General features: G+C 40.1%; 1 protein-coding gene across 25 annotated transcripts in view; it reads right to left on the minus strand.

The window, feature by feature from the left end:
* MARCHF8 (membrane associated ring-CH-type finger 8) overlaps nucleotides 1-26,365 on the minus strand; it is a 98,448-nt gene that overhangs the window by 25,171 nt on the left and 46,912 nt on the right. For 9 of the 25 annotated variants that reach the window (XM_065067345.1, XM_065067335.1, XM_065067342.1 and 6 more), the window contains one exon: nucleotides 1,150-1,200. The exons of 1 other annotated variant lie outside the window; for it this stretch is intronic. In XM_065067345.1, coding sequence (XP_064923417.1) covers nucleotides 1,150-1,176 — 27 coding nt within the window. In that variant the 5' untranslated portion in view covers nucleotides 1,177-1,200. 15 more of the 25 variants (XM_065067333.1, XM_065067334.1, XM_021295626.2 and 12 more) reach the window with 6 other exon arrangements.

A 26,365-nucleotide genomic window follows, 5' to 3' on the forward strand; every position in this document is an offset into this window, starting at 1 on the left:
CAAAACACAATCCTGCATCACTCCATGACAACACCACTTTCAGCTTCCTCAGTACCTTGTGCACTGGCCAGTTTGGCCAGTTGCCCTGCTCATTATTTATGACACCTGGTAATCTTGTCTTTCTGCTCCAAAGTCAAAGTTGTCTGTGTTCATATAAACCATAAATTAAGTGCAGCCACAGTTTCCTCTGCCGCAGATAGGCATTAATAGCTTCCTATATGCCGAAGTACTCAGAATAGCAAAAAGGGACTTGAGTTTGTCACAGCCAGAATGACTCATTCTGTCATTAAAGGTCACTATTACCAGCCACATCAACTGTGGCAACAAAGGGTTGAGGCTTATGCACCCCATGAAAAACACTGGTCAACCAGCACAGCCTTGTTTGCATGAAGGCTCTAAGTAGTTATAGTTGTGGAAGCAAAAAGGCATCAGGCCTCTAGCTAATAAAAAAATCATCTTATTTGTATTGCAGACGTAGCAGTAGGGTATGTATTGAAATAAGTAATCTTTGGCAGAAGATACTTTTTTCCTAATGGCACAACAAAGTAACTGTGCTTTTGATGTGTCCATTGGCTACATAGAAGTGTGAGGAGAATGGGTAGAGAATCACACTTCCCTCACAAAGTCAAGGCCTCTAACAGCAAATATTCTAAGATACTTACATAGTCATGTCCTGATAACAATGCATTTCATGGCATTAACAATAATTCAGTGTTGAAGCAACAATAAAATAATATTTAAGCACATATCCAATACATATTACAGGATGCGTGACTCTACATATCTTAGAGAACATTACATCAGATAGCTTAGGGCATAAAAGAACATAGTTGAGTGATGTTTTTGGAGCAATTTTCCCCTCAAGATAAGATCTCAGGCATCTGTCATTGATCTTGCTCCTACCAAGCTAAGGAGGCTGACAGTGTGAAAGAGAAAACCTACTGTAGCTTCCATTTCATTTGACCTGTAAAGAGAGTCTGTAAAACACTGGAGAGTTCTAATGTTTCAGGAGTGACTATCAATGCCAGACAGGTATAAGAAGCATTTTCTACTGGTCACATTGTCACAGTATAAAACCCCAGATTTGAAATGAAAGAAAAGCCAGCATCCCCAAGTTTATCAAAGACTGAGTTATACCAAGAAACGTACCTTTGAGATGTTACTAGAGCGGCTCATGGAATGCCCCAAAGCCTTCTCATTCTGAAAGAGGAAGAACAGGATCACTGCAGCAACAAATCACAGTTATGAGGATATTTTAAAGCTGGTATTAGAAACCAAATTCCATGGAGAAAGTCTTGCAGCTGTGGTTTTTAAGGATGCTGTTTCTATTGACATCAGCCTGATCTATTGCAATCACTAAATTACTTTGTTTGCTTAACAAGACACTACCTGGCAGAAAATCACATAGGCAAGACAAGTACAAACATAGAAATACTGGAACAACGACTTATTCTCTCAATGAATACTGCAAAGCCCTCTCCTCTGGTGGCATCTAATTTGGAAAGGATATTTCTCAGCCCTGCCTTATCTACATCCAAAGGTAAACATCCAATCACTAAACCTGAAAGCTCTTGCTTAAAGAAAAACATAAGTATCACAGTGATGTTTGGAAACAATAGTGAATAACCACATGCATGTCATTTCAGGAGACAAAACAGTACTGAGGAACTTCCTATTTACCACAGAACTCAGAATTAAGCTGGAAACATACAAAATGGAAATGCAGAAGCTGCACTGAAATCAGTGATGAATGTATCTGTTACTGTTCAGTGCACAGATCCTGGCTGATAATTATGACAATCTTCTTATACCAAAATAAACTGTAGCTTTCACCAAGATATTTCATTCTGATTTCTGAGCATCAGTTTACCATAAGGTGACATAATTACTCCACTGGTAAGAGCCTAGAAATTGTTATGCAAAAGCTTTTCTAAACAAAATCCATCAAGAAATACTTCATTCTAAACAAATATTAAAACCAGATCAAGTCATAATGGTTGGTGGGAGAACAGTATCTCTGTTCCTCTAAGTCTGGGAAGCTGGAATATAAATTGGTTTGAGACTTAACCCCTCTGAAAAACAGTGCAAATTTACTACTGTCTATGGACTCTATGCTGGATTAGAGTTTCTGGAAGTGCATTCTTTCATGTGGGATTTTAGGAAACAAACTCTCTCACATTTATTCCTGAACATAATTTAACCTAACAGAGACACTTCAACAGTCCCCTCTTTGAGTTCTCATTGGCACTGACTGATCAGATAGAGACTGAGATCAGAAGACCTGCATAGATAACAAATGGGGACATAAAAAACCCAGTCCACTGCAGTTACTCCTAGATCAGCTTGGATATAACACACTGGTTTCAGACCTCCCATGCGTGGTTTATTACAGTTCAAGTGACCTTCAGTGACTAAAGCCCATGTCAAGTCAGACTGGGTGGCTCGTTACCCAGGTGCTACATCCCCATGCTACCAGACATCTCTTCCTACAGCACATCCCCAGAACAACTTCAAAGCCTTGTGCTGAGAAAAGGCAAGGCAAAAACTTCAGCATGTGTTTACAAAATGAGGCAGTCCCTTCCTTGCAACATCACCTGCCTCTCAACACAGTCCTGGGTACTGCCCCAGTTGATGGATAGAAATTGTGTGTCCTCCCTTAAAACGTGAGGAAGCAAATACAGTGTTCTGAAGAGAGGAGAAATGTCCAGGCAATCCCCTTCAGTTTTGACTGATGGCCAAGTTAAAAATCAGCAAGGATCAGTTCTGGAACAGTTGTGGCCTAAATTACCATTGACATGAATGCCAGATCTGTGTACTGCAAGGCTGAGTTCGATTTTTGAATTTACTATGATATTTTGTTACATAGATAACAGTATTCCTAGAACAGAAACAAACATGTAAGGACCCCCCAAAATATGGACATAATGGTTACATGAAGAATCTAGCTGATTTCATCAAAGGCAGAGTAACTATAGCAACAGCAAAAAAAAAAAAAAAAAGTTAATTGAAGCTATAGAAGACAGAAAGAAGAAAGGAGGAGGCAGGGACATGTTCTCAAGCTATGACGAAAAGAGATGAACACCAGCTGGCAAGCACAAAGACTCGTCATTGCATATGTGCGAGTTGTGGGGGGAAGCAGGCTATGCTTGGCCTTCTAGGGATGCGGGGGAGGTAAACAAAGCAAGGCTATATGGGACAAGAGAAAATGTAGTGAAGAGAAGGACCCATGGCCAAGAAGTCTGCCTGAAGCAACACATACAGACCCATGAAGGTGACAGTCTCAAATCCAGCCCTAGATGTCAAAGACAAAATTGAAGCAGAGGTTTCTTCACATTAACTCAACACTGCCCAGATACTACTGTCTAGCTGAAGAAGATGCCTGCAAGGGAGTATGACTGAACTTAAACAGACACCTGTGTTGAAATGGATGTGCTAAAATTCAGTAAGCATGAACAGGCCGGAGGACAAGACCTATATTTGCACAACATGATAAATGATGCACAACAAATGTACTCTTAGCCATGCCACAGAAACTAGTTTTTCTGCTCTGCTCCCAGAACTGATTTTATCTGATGGATATCAGCAGCTTCTGAGAGACAGATGCTTATACTATCTTTATTGATCTACTGCTGGAAACATACCTATCAGAGGTTTCAGTCAGTAGATGACTGTGAACAGTTGGTTTTGTTAATGAAAGACCCATCATTAAAAAAAAAAAAGCGGTCTTGAAAAATATTCCCTTAAGGGTTACAGAGTGCATTCACACATCTATTTAAGTATTAGCGATATTTCTAAATGACTCCTAGACACCTATGCACTCTTTCACATCTCCGTCACTTTACTACATAAAGCTGGTACATCCATAAAGTCAACAGGAAATTCACAAAAGCCTCAGCCCATGCTGGCCAAAATCTGTACTCTAATGGGCTGCTTAAACTGACCAGCAGGAGAAGCACCAACTCAGCCCTATTTTCAAAGAGTGACAATTGACCCAATAGCTGCTACCAGATCCACCACAGACTTGCAAATATACACACATTTCCCAGTCTGGTTGGCCAGTGAACTAGCAAGCAACCCCATCACCCAGGTAAAATCGTTTCAGCCCCTGAACACCAACTGACCATGTCTTAGCCTGTCTTCTAATCAGGCACTTTTTTAAAACAGCTGCTCCAAGTCTCACACTCTATATACACAGAGACTTTAAAATGTTTTGGGCTGAAAACAGATAAACAACTGAGTTTTGTTGTGCAACAGCAATTCCCAGTTCACTATTACCACCCAAGCAGCACCCCTACTGAAGGAACATACACCGCTTTCTTGCCAGCTTCTGCAAAGGACCAAAAAAAAGATTTTTTTAAAAAATTGTTAACAGCAACAGAAACAACTCTAAGTAATACAGTTCACTAAGTCTATCTGTACTGTTTAATTGTCTTTTGCAAGTAAAATAATAATAATAATCTATCTTTCAGAAAAAAACACTGTGGAAGCCATTAAATAGAGCCAGTGCTTGCCAGTGTTTCCCATGCTGCAATACATTAAGCATGCCATATGTTTTGCAGTCATTAAGATCGAAAAAGAGATGTAAAGCCATGGAAGGAGCTCCTGGAACATGCAGTTTTCAATGTCAGTCACAAGTACTGAGGAACAGAAATGCTAAATAGATAAAAATTATTTTAAAGGCAAACAAAAAAGCTCACTTTTCACACTCTATCCATCATCAGAACATTCATCCTGGGATCTTTTAACAATTATTCACAAATTAACGCTGACATGGGAGTGGAAAGGCTAAGCTTCTATTATGGTACTATCCCTACCCACCAAATAAAGGTCTTCAGAGACATTTTCTAGTTTGTTCCCACTGCACAGTAGGAGATATTCTACTCTGGTAATTACAGCTCCAAACAACCTCTCCTTCCCTCTTGCAAAAGCATTAGTCTTTGCACTTGAATTCAAGGTCCAGACAAATGCAACATCTGCCAGCACAGAACATACAATTATCACCAGTTAAAGCCAGCGTCACTCTGCTTTAGTGGATCAGTCTTCCTGTATGGGATAATGGGAATCCCACCTTTCAAAGTCATCTGACTCAACTAGAACCACCTGACAGATACTTGAAAAAACATCTAGATAGCAAAAAATTACAAGTGTAACTCCTAAATTTTCCTGAGCTACTCACTGCCAGCTGCTGCTCTGAGGTCTGAATCAGAGCCTGGCTCTAGGGAAACAAAGAGGAAGGCAGAAGCAGGGAAATGACTGACAAAAGAAAAATTGCTACACATTCCCACAGTGACACATTCCTCTGAACTACAGATGCACTTGTTTGCAACTGCCTGAATCCCCTTCCCAACCTTCCCCTTGAATTTGCTCCCTACTGTAAGCGACAGAGCTGACTCTTCCTTCAGCAGTGGCTTCAGCTCACGTCTACTTTCCTGCAGGGCTCTTAAACTTGCCTTCTCCACCTTGCTGGCTCATTTTCCCTTCTGCCACCATTCCTTGGTTACTCTTGCATGATAGCTCTTCCTTTTCAGTTCAGAGATGTAGAAGCCACCACCTCCTTCTCATCCTTCAATTTACCTCAGTCTTTCATATTCAGTCCTTTCAATTTATTTTACCCTTGCTTCCTTACAATAACATATCGATTTTTCCACGAAGCACAACAGCTAAGTAACGTAGTCAAATCCAGAAGCCTTGTGAACCCATGAACACCAGTTGCTATCAGCTGAGCCAGAAGGAGGGTGCCTACCCACTGATAAGAATTCAGGCAGCCACAGCTGCTCTTGTGCATGATACCAATGTATCATACTGACCTTTCTCCCAACTCAGCTGTAGACTTAGTGCAGCCTCAGCAAGTGGGACCCCAGAGAAACACAACTTGGATGTCCTTGCCAGGATGGAAGGGAAAAAATACCTTGGTAAAATGGTTTGGATTTTGCGTTTCTAACATTTTGGTTTTCAGTCATTAAGGCAGGTAAACAGAAGACAACAGAGGAGGCAGTATTATAGCTTGTGTAGCCTTCTTCTGGCTACACCCCTGACTACACACCCACATTTAGTCCTAAGTATGGCCAATACTAAACCCATCTTTATTTCTGCTCATAGACCTGGAGAAGAAACTGCAAGACAGATCCCAAGGGTTTAGGAAGGTGACTTTTACTGTCGCTTGCTCTGGGAAAAGAGGGCAGAGGTCATCAGAGGAAGGTCTTCCTTCTCAAGCCACCAGTGCACGAACCTAGCACCTGCCTGCTTCGCAAATTCTTAATTCTCTAACACACAGTGGCCTCATAGGGCACTATATTCCCCATTTTGCAATACAGCTTTTATGTTACTTTATCTTACATGATAAAATGGGTTAAGTTCCTCATACAATGATGAGTTCTCCAGCTAAAATCTCAGGAATGGAGGGCAGAGCCCTTTGTTTTGATTATGTTCGTACTCCAGTGTCCTAGCTGCAGATTCCTACAAGGTAAGTGCTAATGCCTCAGCCCAACAGAGATACAGTTAAATAAACCAGGGCAGATCAGCAAGGGCACTGCCTACTTGTGGTTTTATACCTGGAATCCAAAGGCCATTTTAAACTAATTTTGTATATCACATCTGCATTTTACAGTGATAGTTTAAGTACAAGGTCAATATCTAAAATCACTTACTGTTATCAACAAGTGGCACAGATACCATTTCAAAAGTCTTCTGGGTGAACAGTTGCTTTCCTTATTAAAAAAATTTGTAGAAAACAATGCCGAAGCAACAGTTGCTCCTGTTCATACAGCAATTCTCATTCTTAGATCTTATGAGAATTACAGAATGGGAAACAGAATGGCATTGCGTGAAAAGGTGCGGTGCAAGAGCTGAGTAGCTGAATGCCCCTTGCATGGCAAGTGAAACTCAGTTCTATCAAGTCCCATGACCAGAGCATGAATGCACAGTTGCTCTACAAACATGCAGCTGTACACACCCAGGTATTGTTTCAGGTTTCATAATTGTATCAGATTTCCTAACAATCTCTTCCCAGATCTTATGCAAATCTTGCACTGCAACCCTATACCTGAACAGTAGAAATTAAAAAGAACACATGCTTTTAGTTTGGGGAGAAGGGAGGTTGTTGTTAATACTGGCACATGCACTTAATTGTCATGGCAAGGACATCCAAGTTGTGGATAGAATGAGAAAAAAGAAATGGGAGAAAGCTTCGGGAATTATTTTCTTCATCTGTCAAAATGAATGGATTGTTACATTACAAAAGCTTTGTCAGCACTAGATCTCATGACTGACAGAACCCAACATTTAATTACTTCAGTAGGAAATGGTATTTTGCATCATACTAACTGAATGTGCCCTTTATTTCTTTGGCAGTCACCAGGTCATCATGGAAGAGCAATAAACACATCAACAATTTATAAAGCCAGTGCTGGGCAAATTTCTTAAACTTTACTCATTTCAAATTTTTGTCCATAAAATACAATGAAATATCATCAAGGTTCATCAATGATTTTTACATGCAGCTAGAAGAATAATAGCATCTAATCAAAGAACAGTAATGGCATCTATGCCTTGCATCTCTGCTCTTGTGCAGTATTTACACCCCGACACTGGAAACTGAAGGCGGTGATGGAAAACACACCACCTATTTCCTTTTTCTGCCTTCCTCGAAACCCAATATAAATATTGAAAAAGTAATTAAAATAATCTGTCCCATCCATCTAGCCCAGCATATACTGTTCTTGGATTATCCCACTTGATTTTCCTGGACCAACAATTCACAATGAGTTCAGAAACCCAACAAAAGATTTCAGATCTTTCATCACAGTGGAAAATCTATAGCAAGTTCACTGTGGATTGCTCAGCTCACTAACTTGCTCATTCATGTTCACATCAAGCCACTTCACACAGTGGGAGACAAACTTGGAAAAACAACCTGAAGGCAAAAAACAAGGCTGGAAGTAAAACATAGGAAAATTAGCAAGCTTTATTCCAGGTGCTGAACTTAGAGCTGTATCTGAGAACATCAACAACAGAAATAAAATCACAAGATCATACGTCTTTAATAGAAAAGAAAGAGCAATGAAAGGAAAAGATGACAGACCGGATAGCTTTTAATGGCAGAGTTCAAGGAGTTTAAAGAACAGGCCCCTTGAGGGTTTGGGGAGGGAAGTCAAGGAGGCAAACAGATCACAAACAAGAAATACAAATGAGAAGAAATTCAAAGAACAGGGCAAACATAGCAGAATGTTGAAGCTAAATAAGAATCTCTTGCCTACATCTGCACCACAGTGTGGTCAGACGCACAACGTTCTTCATCTCTAGTCTGCCTTGTGAATAGCTCTTAACATCTTGCATGGGTGTGCCTGATACTATGCAAACCTGACAGACATGTAGATCCCTACATTTTCCAGATAGGGTACACTTCTGTATAAATTTTTGCTCATTTTGTATTGCTGTGTGCTCAGTCTTGCCAGTTTCGTCTTAGGAGTACACGGGATACAACACATGGATCCATTCTTGAGTCCAACCATACACTGGATAAAGTAAGGCCAGCATTCTCTTCAAAAAGGCCCTTTTCTCCATGCTTTGTTCTCCAGATTTTTTTTTAACATACAATTTTTTCCAGATTTTGCATTGCTTTGCTTTACTTCCAAAGGCTCCACAAAGTGCACTTGATTATGGATAACCTGCACTTCCAGCTGCCACTTCAAAATTGAGATCTGATCTCCATCTCCCCTTTTTAATTGTTTGAGCTACAAGATTACACAAAAGCCTTTCTCTTGCTGAGCTGAGGCTGCTTCACCTGGAAGAGCAAATTTTAATTTCTGCACAAGACCATCAATCTGGTAGATTTCACTAAAATTACATTCATTTGCACACTTAGTATATTCACATGCCACATGCCCAATTCCTAACAAAGCAAGTAAACTGCAAAGTTTGGCATCAAACACGTTTTATGGCTGTTCTTATCTTGCTGTTGCCAGACAACGTGCCTAAAATGGATGCACGCCTTCATGTGATGCAACAACAACAACAAAAGAATCCTTCCTCAAGGAAAGAATTGTATGAACGACAAAAGACATGATCCAAAAATTTACACCTTTCCTGATAATGGAAGCAATATGCACTAAGATCACCTGTGTGAAAACAAAAATGCCATTTCAAACAACTCTGTGTATTTAACAGCAGAAAGAGAGATAGGAACGCTGAGGAAGCCAGCAATTATAAACAGATTAAAAGGAATAACATTCTATCTTTTGCGAAGTAATCACGTTTAATGCAACTACTGGAATTCTCATGTTACCCTACATGTGTTGATATGCCAAAGCAAGTGACTATTTTAAACATACACAGATTAAAAAAACCTCTAGGCAACTGCCAATTTGAAATTTCTCAAGCTGCCAACAGACACATCCCAGAAGAACCTTCCGGAGAGCTGGCGTTTCTTGGTGTCTACACGACTTTGTAGGCTCAGTCGCTTGCTGTGGAACCAGGCTGTGGGTGCTCCTTGGGCAGGGCAGCAGGCGGCTGCCCTGTCTGCACATCATGTGTGGTTTGGATACAATGCCAATGCAAGCTTGATACTTCAAGTTGCTTCTATTTTCTCAAGGATTTTCTCTTCCTCTTTTTCCATCTTAAGATATTAAGATTGCTTATTACCCTACTTCTGACTGCATGGACCATAAGGACAAATGACACTCCTTACAACAACAGTAAGAGAAATCACTTCCCAGATGATGCTGGGAAAGCATTCAGGATATTTTTGGTAACACGGAACATGATATGGCCAAAAGCACATGACAAAAGAGCTCTCGAAAGAGCTCTTGTAAATATCAGAGCTGTTTAGTAATACCAACTTAGTCCAGACCAGCTTGGTTTTCCCTCAAATTTCACCTTCCAATTTTTATCAGTGTAGTTTGCAAAGTATCCTGACCTGCAGCATTTCAAACTCACCTAATCTTAAATGATCAAACTTAAGTAAATGAGGAACTGGGCCCTACAGATCCCATTGAAGTTACCTAGCCAAACACTGGCTAGAGTGAGATCACTTGTAAAAATCCAACCTGTGGTGTTGTAGAGAGCTTTAAGCACATTATCTTTCTTAAAATTGTTTCTAAGGTCAGAGAAAACACAAAGAATAATATCTAAGAAAAACAAGACATTCAACCATCCTTACAGAAATAAGCCCAAACTACTTATCAAAAACATTGCTCTGGGAGAAAAGATGATGCACAGCTAAGAGAAAAGGTATAGTCTTAATTTAAAGGGTAGGGCAACTGCAGAACAAGAATCTTTTAAAGCATAAAACTGCTAATAAAACAAAACAAAACAAAAAAACAAACAAACAAATCAAGTGACTGTTCAGAGTTCCGAGCCAATTACGCAGGAAATTCAGGCATCAACTGGCTATTTAGCCCAAGTCATTTTAAGATCACACATGTGTGAATGCACACACTTACATACCTTTTTTAGGTTAACACTCAAAATGCCCAAGGAAAGTGCACACACACAGCCAACTACCCTCTCTTTCACCAAAACACAATCCCTGATACCAGAAACAAAGGCAAAAAAGACTCTCTAGGGGTAGCAGGTTACTTCAACCAGTAATCCAAGAGCATTTTATATCATTTTGCCAGAGAAGCACAGCTCGTCTCACATGAAGCTTCACCCAATGCTTTGGGATACAGACAAAGCATAGGACAAGGCAGAAAACCAGTACTGGGGACACTGTCACACATGAGCACCCGCTGGTGCTATCATCAGCACTGTCTGCTGTTTAGCATTGTGAACATTTAAAGCCATCACACTATTTGAGTATCAGCATATGGCAAGAACCTGGCAAGGCAGCACTCTGAAACACCTGGCTACACTTCCAGCCTCCCATGCCATCACTAAACACCCCTGCCCACAGCACAGGGTATTTTTTGTAATCACGTATTTCAGAGCTTTCTGCAAAACTCAGACTTCAAGGAGGCAATGCATGTCTCGTGCTTTCACAGGTCTATCTTTCATGACCATTCCCTTTGCTATAAATCCTGTGTGAACAACAGTGACTCCAGAGGCCATTTCTCACTGGAAAAGCAGTTCCGTGACTCGCACAGCTCTAAAAACTGCAAAAGCCTCTTCTCTTAAACACAGAGGATTTAACTCTCTAAATGTGCTACTTTTTTAGCTTAAAAATCTGTAGTCATTAATTTTATATCCACATTTGGGGTGCTGCACTTGAAATACCAACATATTCAGTAATGTTAAAAGGAACTGAGGGTGCAGGTTCTCAAGAGTCACAGATAAACAGGTTTCAGAAACTGGCAAACAAAGGGTGTGCTGAGAAATACTGCACACTTCAGTCACAAGCAGATCCTCTGGCAGTCCCTCACTCAGAGGATGTTTAGGACCTGTTACTCATAGGAGAAAATCCTGCCGATTCTGGTTACCTTCCAACCATACAGTGGAAACTCGGTAGTACTTCACAGATATCAAGGGAAGAACAATTAAAATGCAGGGAAAATAAAGGACAGAAGCAGAATTTTTATGTGCTCCATTAGTCTTTCCTGTATATCACTCATTAAGTGGGTGTCTGACAAAACAGCAGAGGAAGAATTCCACATCTATCTGCAAGTCAGTTAATATCACCTAAATCCATGTCTAACAGCTGATGTTATCCAAGTTTACTGATACTGATCTTCTCCACTACGTTTGTCACAATAGGTTATGCCCACAAATGAAAATTGATTAAAAAAATATTTTTAGTGGAATACAAGTGCTCAGAAGATTTAGATTCTCTAAATTTTTGATACCTTTCCTACTTTTAGAGAAGATAAGCACAACTCGGATGGAAATGAATACTGAAACAGTATAAAAACCAATGGCAGGTCAACAGCTTTTGCATATGGTCACTAGAAGCTAAATCCTGGCTCCATAGAAGTCAGGGGGAATTCCACCACTAATATTAACTGGATCAGGAGTTCAGCCTCTGTTAGTAAGAGATACTGCAGAAATGCCAATAGTTCAGCAAGAGACAACTGGGGTGATCAACAATAAAACAAGTCTTTATATGAAGACAGCTGAAGCAAGAGATTATTAAAAGAGAAAGGAAATAAATAAGGTGAAGAAAAGACATGTAGCTAAGTAACAAGACTTCACAGTTGTGTCCCACACCTTCAGAAGGACACCAGGAAGCAGGCGACTCAAGGCAGCTCCTGCAGGCTAAGACACACGTGGCTGAATTATTTCCTGGAGGAAGCAATAAACCAGCACTCCATGAGGACACAGCAGTCCCACCAAAACCAACAAGAAATGCCTGTGGTCTCAGGAACATTCAGACTGAGTCACTATCAAGATCTTAAAAAAAAAAAAAAGTGTTTCAGTAACTGCAGCTGGCAGTAGGCACACTTCAGCAGATACTACATAAAAAACTACATAAAACTACATAAAGTAGTTTTAAAATATTGACTTGCCCTAAAACATGAGAAGCAGAGAAGAAAAATTGCAACAAGAGTCAGCTAGAAAAACATGTGTTTGCCTCTGCACATGGAAATCTAAATGCTGCACATTCAGCATGGAGAAGCAGAAGTTTCTAAGTGAACCACAGGAAGGGATCGCTGTGCAGTGCTGTCTCTGAGAAACGCCAAAGCCAGTGGAGCTGTGTATCCAGAGTATGGTGCTCTGAGCACCTCGAACTACCATTCCTGGGCAGGGCGGCTGTAGCTGAAAAAAGGGATGCTCTGTGCAAGCAGCCTCATTTCCCATCACTGTAACCCCAAAATCACCAGATCACAGTGGAAGAGTGTCTGAGGCAATGAGATGGGTGACTACCAAACCTACTGGCTGAAGAGAGGCCTTCCAAAAGAGGAAGTTTTCCCCGTTTCTCATTGGGAAACTTCAGCGCAGTTACTGTCTCATAAGCAGGGCTGAGGTTTTTGTGTGTCTGAATGAGCTGAATGGCAGCAGCTGCACAAGAACTAAATTTACCACTGCAGTCCCAGGAACGCCTCCATTTTCTGCTAAAATAAAATCTCTGGGCCATTAGACTATTGGAACAGAAGCTTTTCCAGTTAACTAAAGACATTTACTCATTCTCTTTCCGCATCCCTCATGCTCCAGTTCCAGTAAAATCCTGCTTGGTTTCAGACTTTTTTAGGAAACACACATGCATCAGGTCAAAAGTACTGATATTATGTGACTAGTATTAAACAATTCACTTCACTGGGTTCCTCTGCCTCTCGCATTTATTCCTAGGAATCAGAAAATGAACTGCAGCTGTCAGAGTGCTGGCTGACCTACTGGGGACTGTACTGCATTCCTGCACACATGCTGACGTTGCATTTTCTAAAGTTTATTTCCCAAGGGGAAAGGGTTATAAATAAGTCTCACATTCTCAGTAAATCTCCTGCCCTTCATTCCCTAGAGCTTTGAGCAGGGGCATTTTTTTGTCACAGGAAATTGCATCAAAGTTCTCAGAAAAAGTGTATTAGCTTATACGATTTGCTTTTGTTGAACTGCTTTTAACTCGACTGCCACCAAAGCTAGACTTCAAAAAATTCAGTTTCAATCTTCTCTATGCTCACGCATTCTCTATGTCTACACATTCGTTATCTGCAAAATCTAGACACCCATGAAATCTGCAGCTGTTTTACAAGATAATAGATTTTATTAAAATACATTTTGTCTTTTTTAAAAGTAACTTAAAAAACCCCAAACAAACACAAAAGCCTGCTAAATTACTAAAGGCATTTCTGTATACCTTCTGAAAACACATATAGCCAGATCATATAGCCAGATCTCTAGGGAGGCTGTTTTCTCTTGCAGTCTCCATTTTGGAACTGGGCAAGAAGCTGAAGCAATAAATAGGGGCTCCCTGCTCTCAACACCTATTTCTGACTCCACTTAGTTTTGAAAATACAAAAGATAAAATTATGCCTAAATGTAAGCAGCTAGCCTTCCAGCTTGAAATTGCTACTGCAGTATTTTCTAGGAGGTTAAAAAATAAGTACACTGCTGTTTTGGAAATCCATTTTTCATAAAGGCCAAACCCCGGATAAGTAATATTGCGTATCTGGACATTACAAATCCATTACAAAATTATCTTATCTCCAAAACAAGAACAAGACAATATCAAACAAACTGTAAGAGGGACATGATGAGGCCAGTCAACAATTTACAACCCTTTCCAAAATACACTCCAGGAGTTTGACATCAACATCCTGAAGCAGGCAACTGTGGCAATCACTTGGTAGAGGAGAAACCTGAGGCACATGGAAATTATGCTGCCCTGAGTAAAATTCACCCCTACTTGTCCTACTCTTACACGTGGTGCTGCTCAGCAGCTGTGTCCTGTTACAGACACGTGGCTGAATAGTGCACGTGCTTTGCACGGGACGAGTTTCATGTACAGTGAAGTCATGCAAGAACACGATCGAGATCTCCCCCTTCCATTCTTCTGAGTTGTAGAATGTACATCTCCAAGATGGGTCTTGTCAGGGCACTGACTTTCACATGGAGTACCAGACACTGGGATCTGTGTAAAGAGATGCGTCCTAGAGCCCATCACCTGGTAAAGCACTAACTACACTTTATAAGTGCTTCCTCCAAGTCAGAAGAATGGTCTCATTCACCCCACCAGTTTTCCCTCCCTGAAACTGTTCTATTTGTCTACAGCACTTGTAAATGTGATTCCAAATTTTCCTTGCATTTCCCTGGCTATTCAATGGCCTTTAGATCTCTAAGCACGGTGGTCCATTAGAATGCAGAAGGTGCTGCACAACGCCCTCATTCCTGTGCATAGAGGCAAGCAAACTAATGGTAACACAAAGATTAAACTAATATTCAAATATGCCTTTTTTTTTTTCTTTCTTTTTTTTTTTTTTCATTACAGGTGAGGCACCACAGCATAAGGAATCTACAGCATTTACCAAATATTTGGGATGTTAGAATCTTGAGATTCAAGATTAAGAAACACTGCTTTGGTCAATAATTGTGTGGGCACTCCTCATCTAGGTAATTTGATATTTAAATTTTTCCAACCTTTGGCACAAGCAGAAACCCTGCTGGCCATGCTCTCACACACACAGACATAACTGGAGCATAGCAGTGGAACTGAAGTAAGAGGATTACATTTCAGGAGGGACACGTTTTGGTGAGAGACTAGAGGCTTAAGGGGATTAAAAGATAGGAGCTGCATCAGAGTGACAGGGTGAAAAACAGCAAAGGCCACACATAAACATTTCCTATAAGTAAGCGCTGCTTCATATCCTTCAGCAGCAGAGAGATACAGCGAGCAGAACAGCAAATGAACCAGTGACCACATCAACTGCATCTTCAGCCACCTCCATTGTCCTCAGCAACATCTTAATTCACATCATACCTGCATCTTCTGTCTCCTTGTGCCTTTTATTACCCTCGTTTCTTCTTAGCTGCTGCTCTTCCCAAATGAACCAGCCCTTTTCTCATGTCTTTCTATTATTATCTATAGTTTTTCTCTGTATCATTCCACATCACCACTGGAAAACAAATTGGAAATAGTTTTTAATTCAATGCAAGAAAAGGATGCTGGGATACTATATAAAGGAGGGTAACTTACACATCAGGAAACTAGAATGGATAGAAATATAGCTGCCTTCATAAGAGCTAATCCTGGGTACAAAGGGGAACTTCTGTAAGCTTTAGAAAACAGGACTGCAATAATTTTTAAATCCAGGAGGATTTTGTTTTTCTGCTAGCTAACACTTCTCAAAAGTGGAGCGTTAGATTTGGCTTCCAGATCAATATGCCCTTCTAACAAATACTTACAGAAATGGTAGTTTTATTCCCTGAACGATATGGAGTTGAACTCACTACCAAGCGTTACAAATGCCAGAGGGCCGAGCATGACTGGAACATCCTATCTGGATGTAATTTAGAAATCAGAAAACCATGCTAAATTCAACTGATGCTTTCAAGCAACAAGAAAATTCAGGAGCAGACCTTTGTGGTGCTAAGCATAATACATGGCAAAATGCTGGAATTGCTTCAGAAAGCTTGTAACCCAGTAGGAGAAAATTTAAAGATAACTACAGCAAGCTGACAGCAGACACTGAGATGGATGGATACAGGCATATTGAATAAAAGCTGCCAGGCATATTTATGTCAAATACATTAAAATATATATATATATATACTTACACGTATATACCTATATATTAAAAAACCCCACTAAAAACTACATTTTTATTTCATTTACTGGAAAGAACTGGCACTAGACAGGGCCGAATCCCAAGGGCTACAGTAAAGTAAGCCAAAGAAACCCTCACAAAAGAGAAATCCTGCAAGTGTCATCTGAATTTTAATGACAAGGTAGTTGTGATCTCATTTATATCACAGATAGCATCACAGAAGAGAAAAAAAAAATCAGATGATCACTGAGCCAGGACTTGGGAACCAGAGGTTCACTATCTGTAGTCAGATCTTTATGGCCTTGGATATTAAACCTTTAAAAGCTCAGTTGAAAAGAATGGGACAGAAAGTCAGAGATCACCTCTGAAAAGTGCTGACAGGTAAAACTGGTTCATATCTATAAACGGTAAAGAAGAGGACAACTTGTAAAAATATTCTCATTACACTGAGCATACTTAAATTCTCTTCCAGTACTGTTCAGGAGTTCACATTTTCTCCTTGCTAAATTCACACTTCTTGATACTGCAGATGTCCTGTTTTTATTTCAAGTATATCTGCGTTCACCTTTCTTTTCCTTTCAGTGAAAAGCATGTTAACATCTTCCCTGGAGTCAGACACGTGAGAAAGCTTCTACGTGTGCTTCCACAAATCAAAAGCAGCTGCTACATGGCATGGCACGTCATGGCAGAAGCGAAAACTATTTTAAATAAAAAGCAGAAGAGCAAAAAGGGGAAAGGAGGATAGAGAAAGTAATAAGAAATACAATGTGCAGCACAACTGAGGAGGAAAAAACCCAAAAGATACAATTCTCCTCTCCCTCTAGTTTCTGGTTTTGTTTTGAAGGCAAAATGACTCTTATGTTTCTTTGTTGAATTTGGTATGTAGGCCTTCTATTGACAGACAATTTGCAGAAACTATTAAAGGCTTGAAGTATCAAGAAAAAGCAGACTGAAGGTCCTGCTTCACATGCTTCTTCATGGGCTAGCAGAGAATATCTAATGGCAAAAGAGAATGAGGAATTCCCTTTCCAACTGTACACCCCCAAGGAATATCCTTGTCCTTGTTGTATAATATCTTGCCCACTTTCAAGATAATGGACTGCAGAAATGAGACTGTTAACATCCATCCTACAGCTGTTGCATCTCAGAAATCCTTTGACAAAAGAAACTGAGCTCCCACTGCTAAGTCTCTTCCAGTGGTCATCTGCCATAGTATTATAGTGACTTTGTAGAATAAGCAGAGTTTCTTGATTAAAAGAAATTAACGTCTCTTTTTAAAAAATAAGAGACAAAAATCTGCCTTTTGGTCAGATTATCATCGCATTTACCTAGCTTGATTTTTCTATGGCATTACACGAATTTGGCACTTGTTCTATTTTCTTTTTTTAAGGCTACCTTTGTTTGATTTATGGAATTAGCACACACATTGCTTCATGCCTGTTTCTCTCCACCCAGAATAGCTAGTGACATTGTATGCTAGATAATCTGGAGACAGCCTTAATCTTACCTCTAAAAGGGCTTTGCCCCACTATTACTCAGGGAAACGGAGAAGGAAAAGAATGGTTTATAGAACACTATTCAGCTTGTAATCAGCTAGAATTGTCATTATCTGTAACATATGCAAAACCAGTGCTTACAGTTTATTAGGAGGACTGATGTCCTCTTATTTTTAAACCACACTGTGCAGGTTAAGGCCACCTTACCTAGAAATTGGCTTGATCCTGACACTGCTCTTCAACTCCCCTTACCATTTAACACAGCATTTTTTGACAGAAGATGGCCGATGCAATATTAAGAGCTTGGATATGGTTGTAATCTGTTTAAATGTCACTGGTATGCCATGAAAAAACAGGGTGCAAAAGTAACTTATACCCACACAAAACTCCCTGCCTTGCACAACCAGTATTAATTTTCCAGTCAAAATAAGCTTTATGGAAAGACAGTTTTAGTTTTTCTTTTGCCTGCCTACAGTGTGTTTGCCATTTCAGTACAAGTATTGCGGTAAATCATGAGCTTACAAAGTACAGCTCAAGTTTTCAGCTCTTCTATCCTTACAGCCATGAGAAAAAATTCACAGGAAGTCTTTTCATTGTGAAAATGCTTCCAGTTGAAATACACAGGCAGCTTGAAACAGCTGGTCAAGTGGGGCCAAGCCATTCAGCTAAAATGCTGGTGTTGCAATGATGAAATATAGTAACAATAACTTGGCACTAAAGTTCATTACTTTAAGGTTGATGAAAAACAACAGGGACAGTTATAAACCATTGAACCTTCAAAACCTGCAGCTCCCAAGCTTTCCCATACATAAAGCCATTTCAGGGATGTTGACTGCAGCTAGGCTCATAATTTCTTAATTTAAGAGTTTCTTTCCAGCTGTAATAACTACAACAGACTACAGGACAGACAATCACTAAGTGAACTCCTACTCTAACCCTTGATTGTAACCTGGGAAATGAGAAGCCAACAGAAGTCAGGACACTAATTTGACTTGAAACAAGGGATATTTTTAGGCATAACAACACACTGCCAGTGCTCTCATGAAGACCAGAGTAGGTGCAGAGCCACAATTATGGGAGACGGAAGCATTAAAAACATAATTTTAGCAGAAGCATAGTTCCTGAGTAAACCAGAGAGAGAGAAAACACAGGAATTATTACCCTAACCACGATGGCCCAGCCTGGATTTGAAAGCAGAGCTGGTGCCTCAGATAGCCTCAGGTATTACATCTGGTTCTTCAAACTAATCTAACCCCTTTGAGACAGACAAATACTTCCTTGGGGAAGAGTGTTGTTACATTGCAAAGTCCTAATGTTAAACCACTGACTGTCAATTGAGATAAAACAAGCACCCCAATGAGTCCTAAAACACTATTTTTCCATCAGACAGCAAGAGAGAAACTGATGACAAGAAACAACAACAAAATTAGCCATTAAGAGAAACCAGATGGAATGGTAGAAACTATTGAAAGAAAACTATTAACTTAATGCCAAGAGAAAGAAATAACAGTGTGTAGTAACCACAAAACATCTCAATATGGAGACCAACCAACCATCAAGGTCAACATAAGGGAGCTTAAATTGCTTAGTTTTGAGATTGCTTCCTGTTATGCTAGGCTAAGCTGGGAAAAACAAAGAAAAGAAAAAGGGAGGAGAGGAAGGAAAAAGGGAGGAGAGGAAGGAAAAAGGGAGGAGAGGAAGGAAAAAGGGAGGAGAGGAAGGAAAAAGGGAGGAGAGGAAGGAAAAAGGGAGGAGAGGAAGGAAAAAGGGAGGAGAGGAAGGAAAAAGGGAGGAGAGGAAGGAAAAAGGGAGGAGAGGAAGGGAAGGATCCCCAAACAAAAGAAACACAATCCCCCACGTTGACAGTAGCCCAGTTGCCCAACAGAAGGTGCAGAAACTAGGCCCTGGAAAAACATTTTAAAGACATTTCTTCCTCTTCCCAACACTCTCCTGCCTCCTGCTACCTCAGTGCCATCTTCTCTGCTGATTTCTATCATTGAAGAGCTTCAGATTAACTTTTACTAAAAAAAAAAAAAGTGAAAGATTCACAGGTCTCCACAGCCCACACTAGGACCTAGATTAAGCTTTGTCTAGGAAAACACCAATTCGAGTCACCAAATTGCCACTGAAGCACTACTGGCTCTAGTACTCAGAAATCAAACTGTTCCCCACTTTTTAAACAACTGCAATTCAGTTTCCTCAACCTCTGAAACACACATAAAATGACTCAAGTTTCAAAATCACAAAATTAGCTTAAAATTCATAAAACGAGTGCATACATTCTCAATCACATAGGCTGAGTACACCAAAATAAACATGATAAAAATAATTCAGCAACATTGCCTAGTATCTGCACAAGAAAGGAAGAAAATTTTTAAAACATGTTTCAAGCACTAGTTAAAAACAAAAAGAACATTTACCTTCACAACCTTTATTGCAATTATATGCAGGACAAATGCATGGGTGTGGTGCTTCCATGCTCAGTCCAGAGATTGTAAAATCACCATTTCTTTTAACATTGTAATCTCATTATTTCAGTACTACTGTTTCGATTTTGCTTTTGAAAGTGTTACACCTCAGAAAAAAGCAACAGGGTGTGTTTGCTTTGTTTTGTAGGTGCTTACTTGTTTTTGTTGTGTTTTTACTGGTTTGTTTGTTTGTTGTTTTGTTTTGGTTTTTTGTTTGGTATTGGTTGAGTGTGTGTGTTGGTTTATTTTGGTTGTTTTTTCCTGGGGGGTGGGGATGGTGATTATTTTTTTTTCTTTACCAGGACTGAAATTCAGGGTTCTTTTTCACCAAATGAGGCTGACATTACAGAGGCAAGGCTGTCTGAGGTTATCACCTAGCCAATAGGTTGAAGTCATTCTGTTCTTTGCCACAAGGCAAAATGTAGAAAAAAGGGATGAGATACAGGGCTCAGGGGGAGGAGTAATCTGTGTAGTCTTTCAACCCTGAACTGCTTAACTAAAGAAATGGAAAAATCACCCTCTCGCAATGCGGAGACAATAAGCTTTTGGAGCACTTGTTATGTCTTTAGGCACTTCTGGACAGCTTTACAGTGTCCTTCTGGTGTCTACAGATAACAACAAAATAAGAGAACTTGGAAGAAACAGCACCTATGGATATTCTCTGTGCAGCCATATGATGAAAGGCTCAAGTTGGACCCTTCTGATTTCCTCATGGCTAGCCTCATAAAGAAAAAACATTAATGTAATTAATTAAAAAAAAAGGAAAATTGTTTACTACTAAGCAGGAGACAAAGTTATGGGCAAGAGTATTTTAACTCATTTCAACAAAGGCAGCTTCCAATCAGACTTTGCAGAGCCTGTGAGGCTGTACTGGGAGAGACAACTGCTACCTCCTCCAAGACCACTGTGGAACTGCTCTTGTGAGAAGCTAAATCACTTCAGTGAGAGGAAAAGGGGATGTGAACCTCAAAGATTTTGGTCCTAATAGAGGCAGAGTAACTTTTCAACATCAGCTGAAAAAAGTAGCTCCCATAAGACTTATCTGACTCATTAAAACTTAGTTTCTGAGATGACTGGCAAAGACATTGATTACTTGGCTGTTCATCATCTCAGTCTAAGCCATGTTAAGGTTCCAACACATCTGTAACAGCCACCAAGCAAATACATTTAGCAACACTAGTTATTTGTGAGTCTGAAGTCAAGATAGTAAAATAGCACCAGGAAAGTCCCTAATCAAGGTCTTTGTCTTTTGTCCACGTATAGCAGACAGATGAGAAAGGGATGTCGGGAACAAAGAAACGTATGGATTCCAAGAGACATTACAAAAGAATATTTTTAGCAAATGCAACCATAAGAAAGAAAGGCGTAGTTTTAGCAACAAGTGAAAAGAATCTGTAAGTGAAAGCAACTTACCCAGAAGTGATGTTTAACAAAAATTAAATCCCAATGTCAAAAACACATCAAGAAGACACATGAAAGGGAAGGCAAGCAAGCCACAAAAAGACATCAAAAAGCAGAGGAGGAGGGAAGAACAGCATAATCTGAAATTCTCTCTGTTCTTTACAGATTTGTGATTATTAAAGATCTAGACAGAAAAGATTTTCCTTTTTTCTTTTTCTTTTTTTTTGTGTGTCTTGTTTTCCTCAGTAACTCAATGTAACAGTAACTTCGCAAAGTTTAGCTCTGCTCTACAGCTCTGACTGAATTGTCTATTGACAATTGCCTATTTTTGCCCTTCTCCAAATGCTCTTTTAACATTAACACAGTGGCAGGGTTTCCCCGTTGAGGCTGACTCATTTCTATTGCAGCTGACAGGACCCCCGCTCTTCCAAATTTTAGCCGTTTGACATGGCTCAGAGCGAAGGACTCTGTGTGGAACATGAAGCATTATTACAATAATAAATACAGAAGGTATGGCTTGGTAGCTATCATGTTACTACCAGGCACCCTTACTGAAAGCCATGAGGGGAAATTTATCTCTTGAAAAAAGAAAAGCGTGGCCAGACAGCAGTACAGTTGAGTAATTTTCACAAAGAGACAACAAATTATGCTAATCAGAATCATCAGTGCTAGTTAGGGCCAGGCTGCCTTTAACAGGTGCAGTTAAAATCCACTGACACCACTCAGAAATAAACACAAAGCTTTGATAATTACAGTAATCACATATGAGTATTTAACAGGAAGCTTAAACAAGAGCAAAATGGGCAAACATGGAGACAAGCCCTTTCCCTGCGTTTCCAGGCACTCCTAGTACCTCTGCTGAAAGAGAATTTAGGTCCCAGAAGGGAATAGCCCAACACCAGTTCTAATGAAGGAAGTGGTCAAGGATGCATCACCAGTTTTTGAGTCAGGGAGATATGTGTTTATGTTTTCACCATTGTTTTTATGTAATTCAATTTATACTCCAGTTTCTTAGGGGTAAATTGGAACAAGCAAAACTTGTTCTTGCCATGCATGCTCACTTTTTTAGACTGAAAATTTTGAGAGATGAAAGGTGGAATTTTCCTACATATCCACAAAACCTAATAGCTAGTAAGACAGGATATAACACGGGGGTCTACAATGCCGCTGTTACATGTCAGCAAAAAAAATCAATGCTTGAAGAGTGAAAGTACATGTTCTCAAAAGCAACTTTAAGTGAACCCTTGCTATAATATAAACCCCACAGAGATTCTCAGCATCACCAAAAGCTGGATGTGGAGCAGGCACGGACCATGCTAAGAGCTTCACTTCTCTGCAAGAAGTCCAAAGGAATATCTGGAAAGGTTCAAAAAATAGAAGGTAAAACATATTTCTGGACAAATCAATAGTAGTAATAATTACCTCACTGTGACTGATGCTACAGATTAACCTTTAGAAAGAAGCATACTGTCAAACTGCTATACACAGTAACACCCCAACTAAACCAGCCCTAGTTTAAGAGGGAAATACACTCATATAGAAAAGGCAAGTTTTGCACTAAGTCAAAATCTCTCCTAAGTCTGCATCCCTGACTCCTCCCGTTAAACCTCTCCTGCTCTGGTATACTCGAAGACCGTGTTACTCTCCTGCTGAAATGGTTTGTCAGGATAATGTTTTGGGGGCAGCAGAACAGGGAAGCTACTTCATTTTCAATTAGAAATTGAATTTTTTCCTGAGATCTTTACATACAAAGCCCAGGCTATAATAATTTCACAGCCATTTGACAGACCAAGCCTTGTATTTGAACCTCCATACAAAACAAACCCAAACCAACCAACCAAACCCCCAAAAAAACAAACAAAAACCCCACAAAACCAAGCAGTATTACTAGTTGCTTGAATTCATATTCCAAATCAGATGGCAAACATTTTGTGATTGAGGATCAGAACTTTTACTAAAGATGTTTCAGAGAGGAAATAAATTTCAAATGCAGTTTAAAAAAAGAGATTACTAAATATAAAGAAGTTCTTTAAGAACTCTATGCCACTCTATGTTCATTTTCCTTTGAATTCTTCTATCTTCAGCATGGAAGAATAAACAAGAAAACTTCAATTCTTTTCTTATTTAAACTCATCTTTGAACCAGGTCTGAGACAAGCTACTAGTCTGGGACAAGAAGAAATAAACCAACCAACCAACCATACCAAAAAAAACCCACAAGGGCAAAAAATAAGATTTTTTCCAAAGGAAGTTCTGCTGACATGCAGGCTGGATAAACATCAAGTAACAATTTGAATTTTACATATTCAAGGTGAAGGTCTGAGTACTTAGGAATACAGTCTTCAGGTTACAAAATCAGTTTTATGGTAACACCAGCTTAGTGCTTGGTAGTGGTCCAAAACCCCCCAAGTGTTTGTAATTATTAAGAAAAGGACAGAAAAGAAACCAGGACACTACTGTTGTCTTCTAGAAACCCAGAAATGCCATTTTAAATACTATGTTCAGTTCTCATCCCATAAAACCCAAAGAGTTAGTAAGACTGAAAAGCACACAAAAAGGGTAATTGAATGACTGAATATTAATGGTTTCCATGCAATAAACTACTGAATGAACTGGGGCTGTTCAACATGGAGAAGAGATAACAGAATCACGATGGGCAGAGAGAAAATAACTAGGAAACAATCTCCTGTCTCTCCAGTAAAAGAAACAGGGAACATCCAATGAAAGGAGCAGTTCAGAATTAAAAAAAAAAAAAAAAAAGAAAGAAAAAAAGAAAAAAAAATAAAGAAAGAATACTATTGCTTGCATAATCCACAGTTAATGGTGGGAATGGTGGGACTCTTTGTCTCAGGCAGTTCTGGATGCTTAAAGTTTTATTTAGGTTTAGAAAAAGCTATTGGAGATCTTAGTGGAACAAGAACCTACTGAGAACTATTAAATACAAATACAGAAGTGTCCTTGAGCTGTACATCAGTGAAGTCAGAGAGCTTTCTGGGGAGGCATTGCTATATGCTTGATGGCATGCCTACTTTTATATATTATATAATATTATATAATTACATGCATGTTTTTACACTAGTCCCCAAGCATCTCCTGTTGCACACTGCCACAAAGTGCTTTGGTCCAACCTGGTACATCAGTGCTTGCGTTCTTAATTCTAGCTATGATCTTGACTTTGTTGACAGCTTTAGCACTCTTGTTACTGCAAGCATAAGGGGCTGTTCGGGTTTTTGAGTCAGTTCTCTGGAATAATCATCATTCATGAGATATGCACTTAGTGCTGAAGGGTTCAAGCAAACATTATTTCATACCCTTGTATAGGAGATGATCCTCTCCAGAAATTGAATTTAGATCTTAGTAAAAACAGGCAAATCAGAAAAACAACAATGCAAGACGGGAAGGGAGCAGGAGGAAAAAAAGATGGCACCAGCACCTCAAATACCTATAGTGCAGGGACCCAGTCAGATAAAACTAGCCTAGAATGACCCTATAAAGATGACTGTACTCACCTCTACAAGATGACAAAATAAAACCAGATTCCATGAATCCCAGATTGCAGTAGTTGCTGTCAGTTCCTTCCTGACCTCCATTTTCTCAGTGCTTTGAAGCTGCCAGCCTTCACTATCTTCACACAAACTGCTCCAGAAGCACAGGGAAGGCACAAGGGTTAAAAGTCTCTGCAGAGTTCAACACACAGGTGGTCTGACTCAGAAAGGTCTAACTGGCCTGTCCTTAGTCATGATTTTCTATCTAAGCCCAAGGACAAAAGCATATCTATGCCAACATTTACAAACTGTGTTGAAATGTCTTTCTGTTAGCTTTAAGCTTGGATGTTGTGCGTGTCTACAGTCACCTCACTTCAAGATTGTTCTCTAAACACCGCTGAAAGGCAAATATACAACTGGGGAGCTCCAAAGCACAACTGCAATTACACACTACCATTTATTGTACACAAAACCTTCCACAACATCAAAACAGTGCTTTATCTCCAACCTGTTAATTTGCTGTTACTTTAACATGAATGCACAAATAAAGAGACCAAACCAGAGCAATATAGCCAACATAGCACATCACTGAGCCCTGTGCCCAAGACTTGCTCAGAGAGAGGCAGTGTGTGTGCTAGCACATCTCTGCACTAATGTGCTCAACACAGCCTTTGGATCGGGCTTGCCCGTATCAGCAGCCAAGTCCTGACTTACTTGACTTGCAGTCAAGCCACAGAGGTGCACATCATTGCCTGACATTTCCCTGTCTCTCTTACACAGGGACACTTCCTTATAAGAAGCTTTTTATTTCTGCCTGCCCTTGCAGTCATTGCCAGGAGGAAGAAAAGAACGGACAACATGGTTTTAACCCTTCCTGCTCAAGTATCATGTGCTATCAGCACATCCTGTACCTTTTGGACAATGAGACTGAGAGGTTTGGGGAGGTATGATTGGGCAGAAACTGCTTCTGTCCCTCCTCTTACTGACCCTCGCTTCTCACCAGTGGCCAAGCGACGCCCATGATGAAGTGGCCAAATCCATCCCGATGCTGAGGTTGAAGCATGAGGAGACAATGGCACCCCTTTGCCCTTCTCCACCAGCCCAAGGTGCAGGTATCTCCAGCCTGGCATGCTGCGCTTCCTCGAGGAGGTGCAGAGAATCCTGCAGCCCCACCACTGTCACGGGAGGAAGCCAAGCACTGTCCCTCCCCACCGCTGGTAGAGGAGGGAGGCAGCGGGCCACCCCGCTCTGGGGGATGGGACAGCGACAAAACCATAACGAAGCTGGCTGATACTGAGAAAAGGCTGAATGTCATAGGGCAGGCTACAAAACAGACCTCATGAACGCATGGTAATACATGCTCCAAATCAGTCTTACATTGTTTGT

This window comes from Columba livia, chromosome 6 (genome assembly GCF_036013475.1).
Source record: "Columba livia isolate bColLiv1 breed racing homer chromosome 6, bColLiv1.pat.W.v2, whole genome shotgun sequence".
NCBI lineage: Eukaryota > Metazoa > Chordata > Aves > Columbiformes > Columbidae > Columba > Columba livia.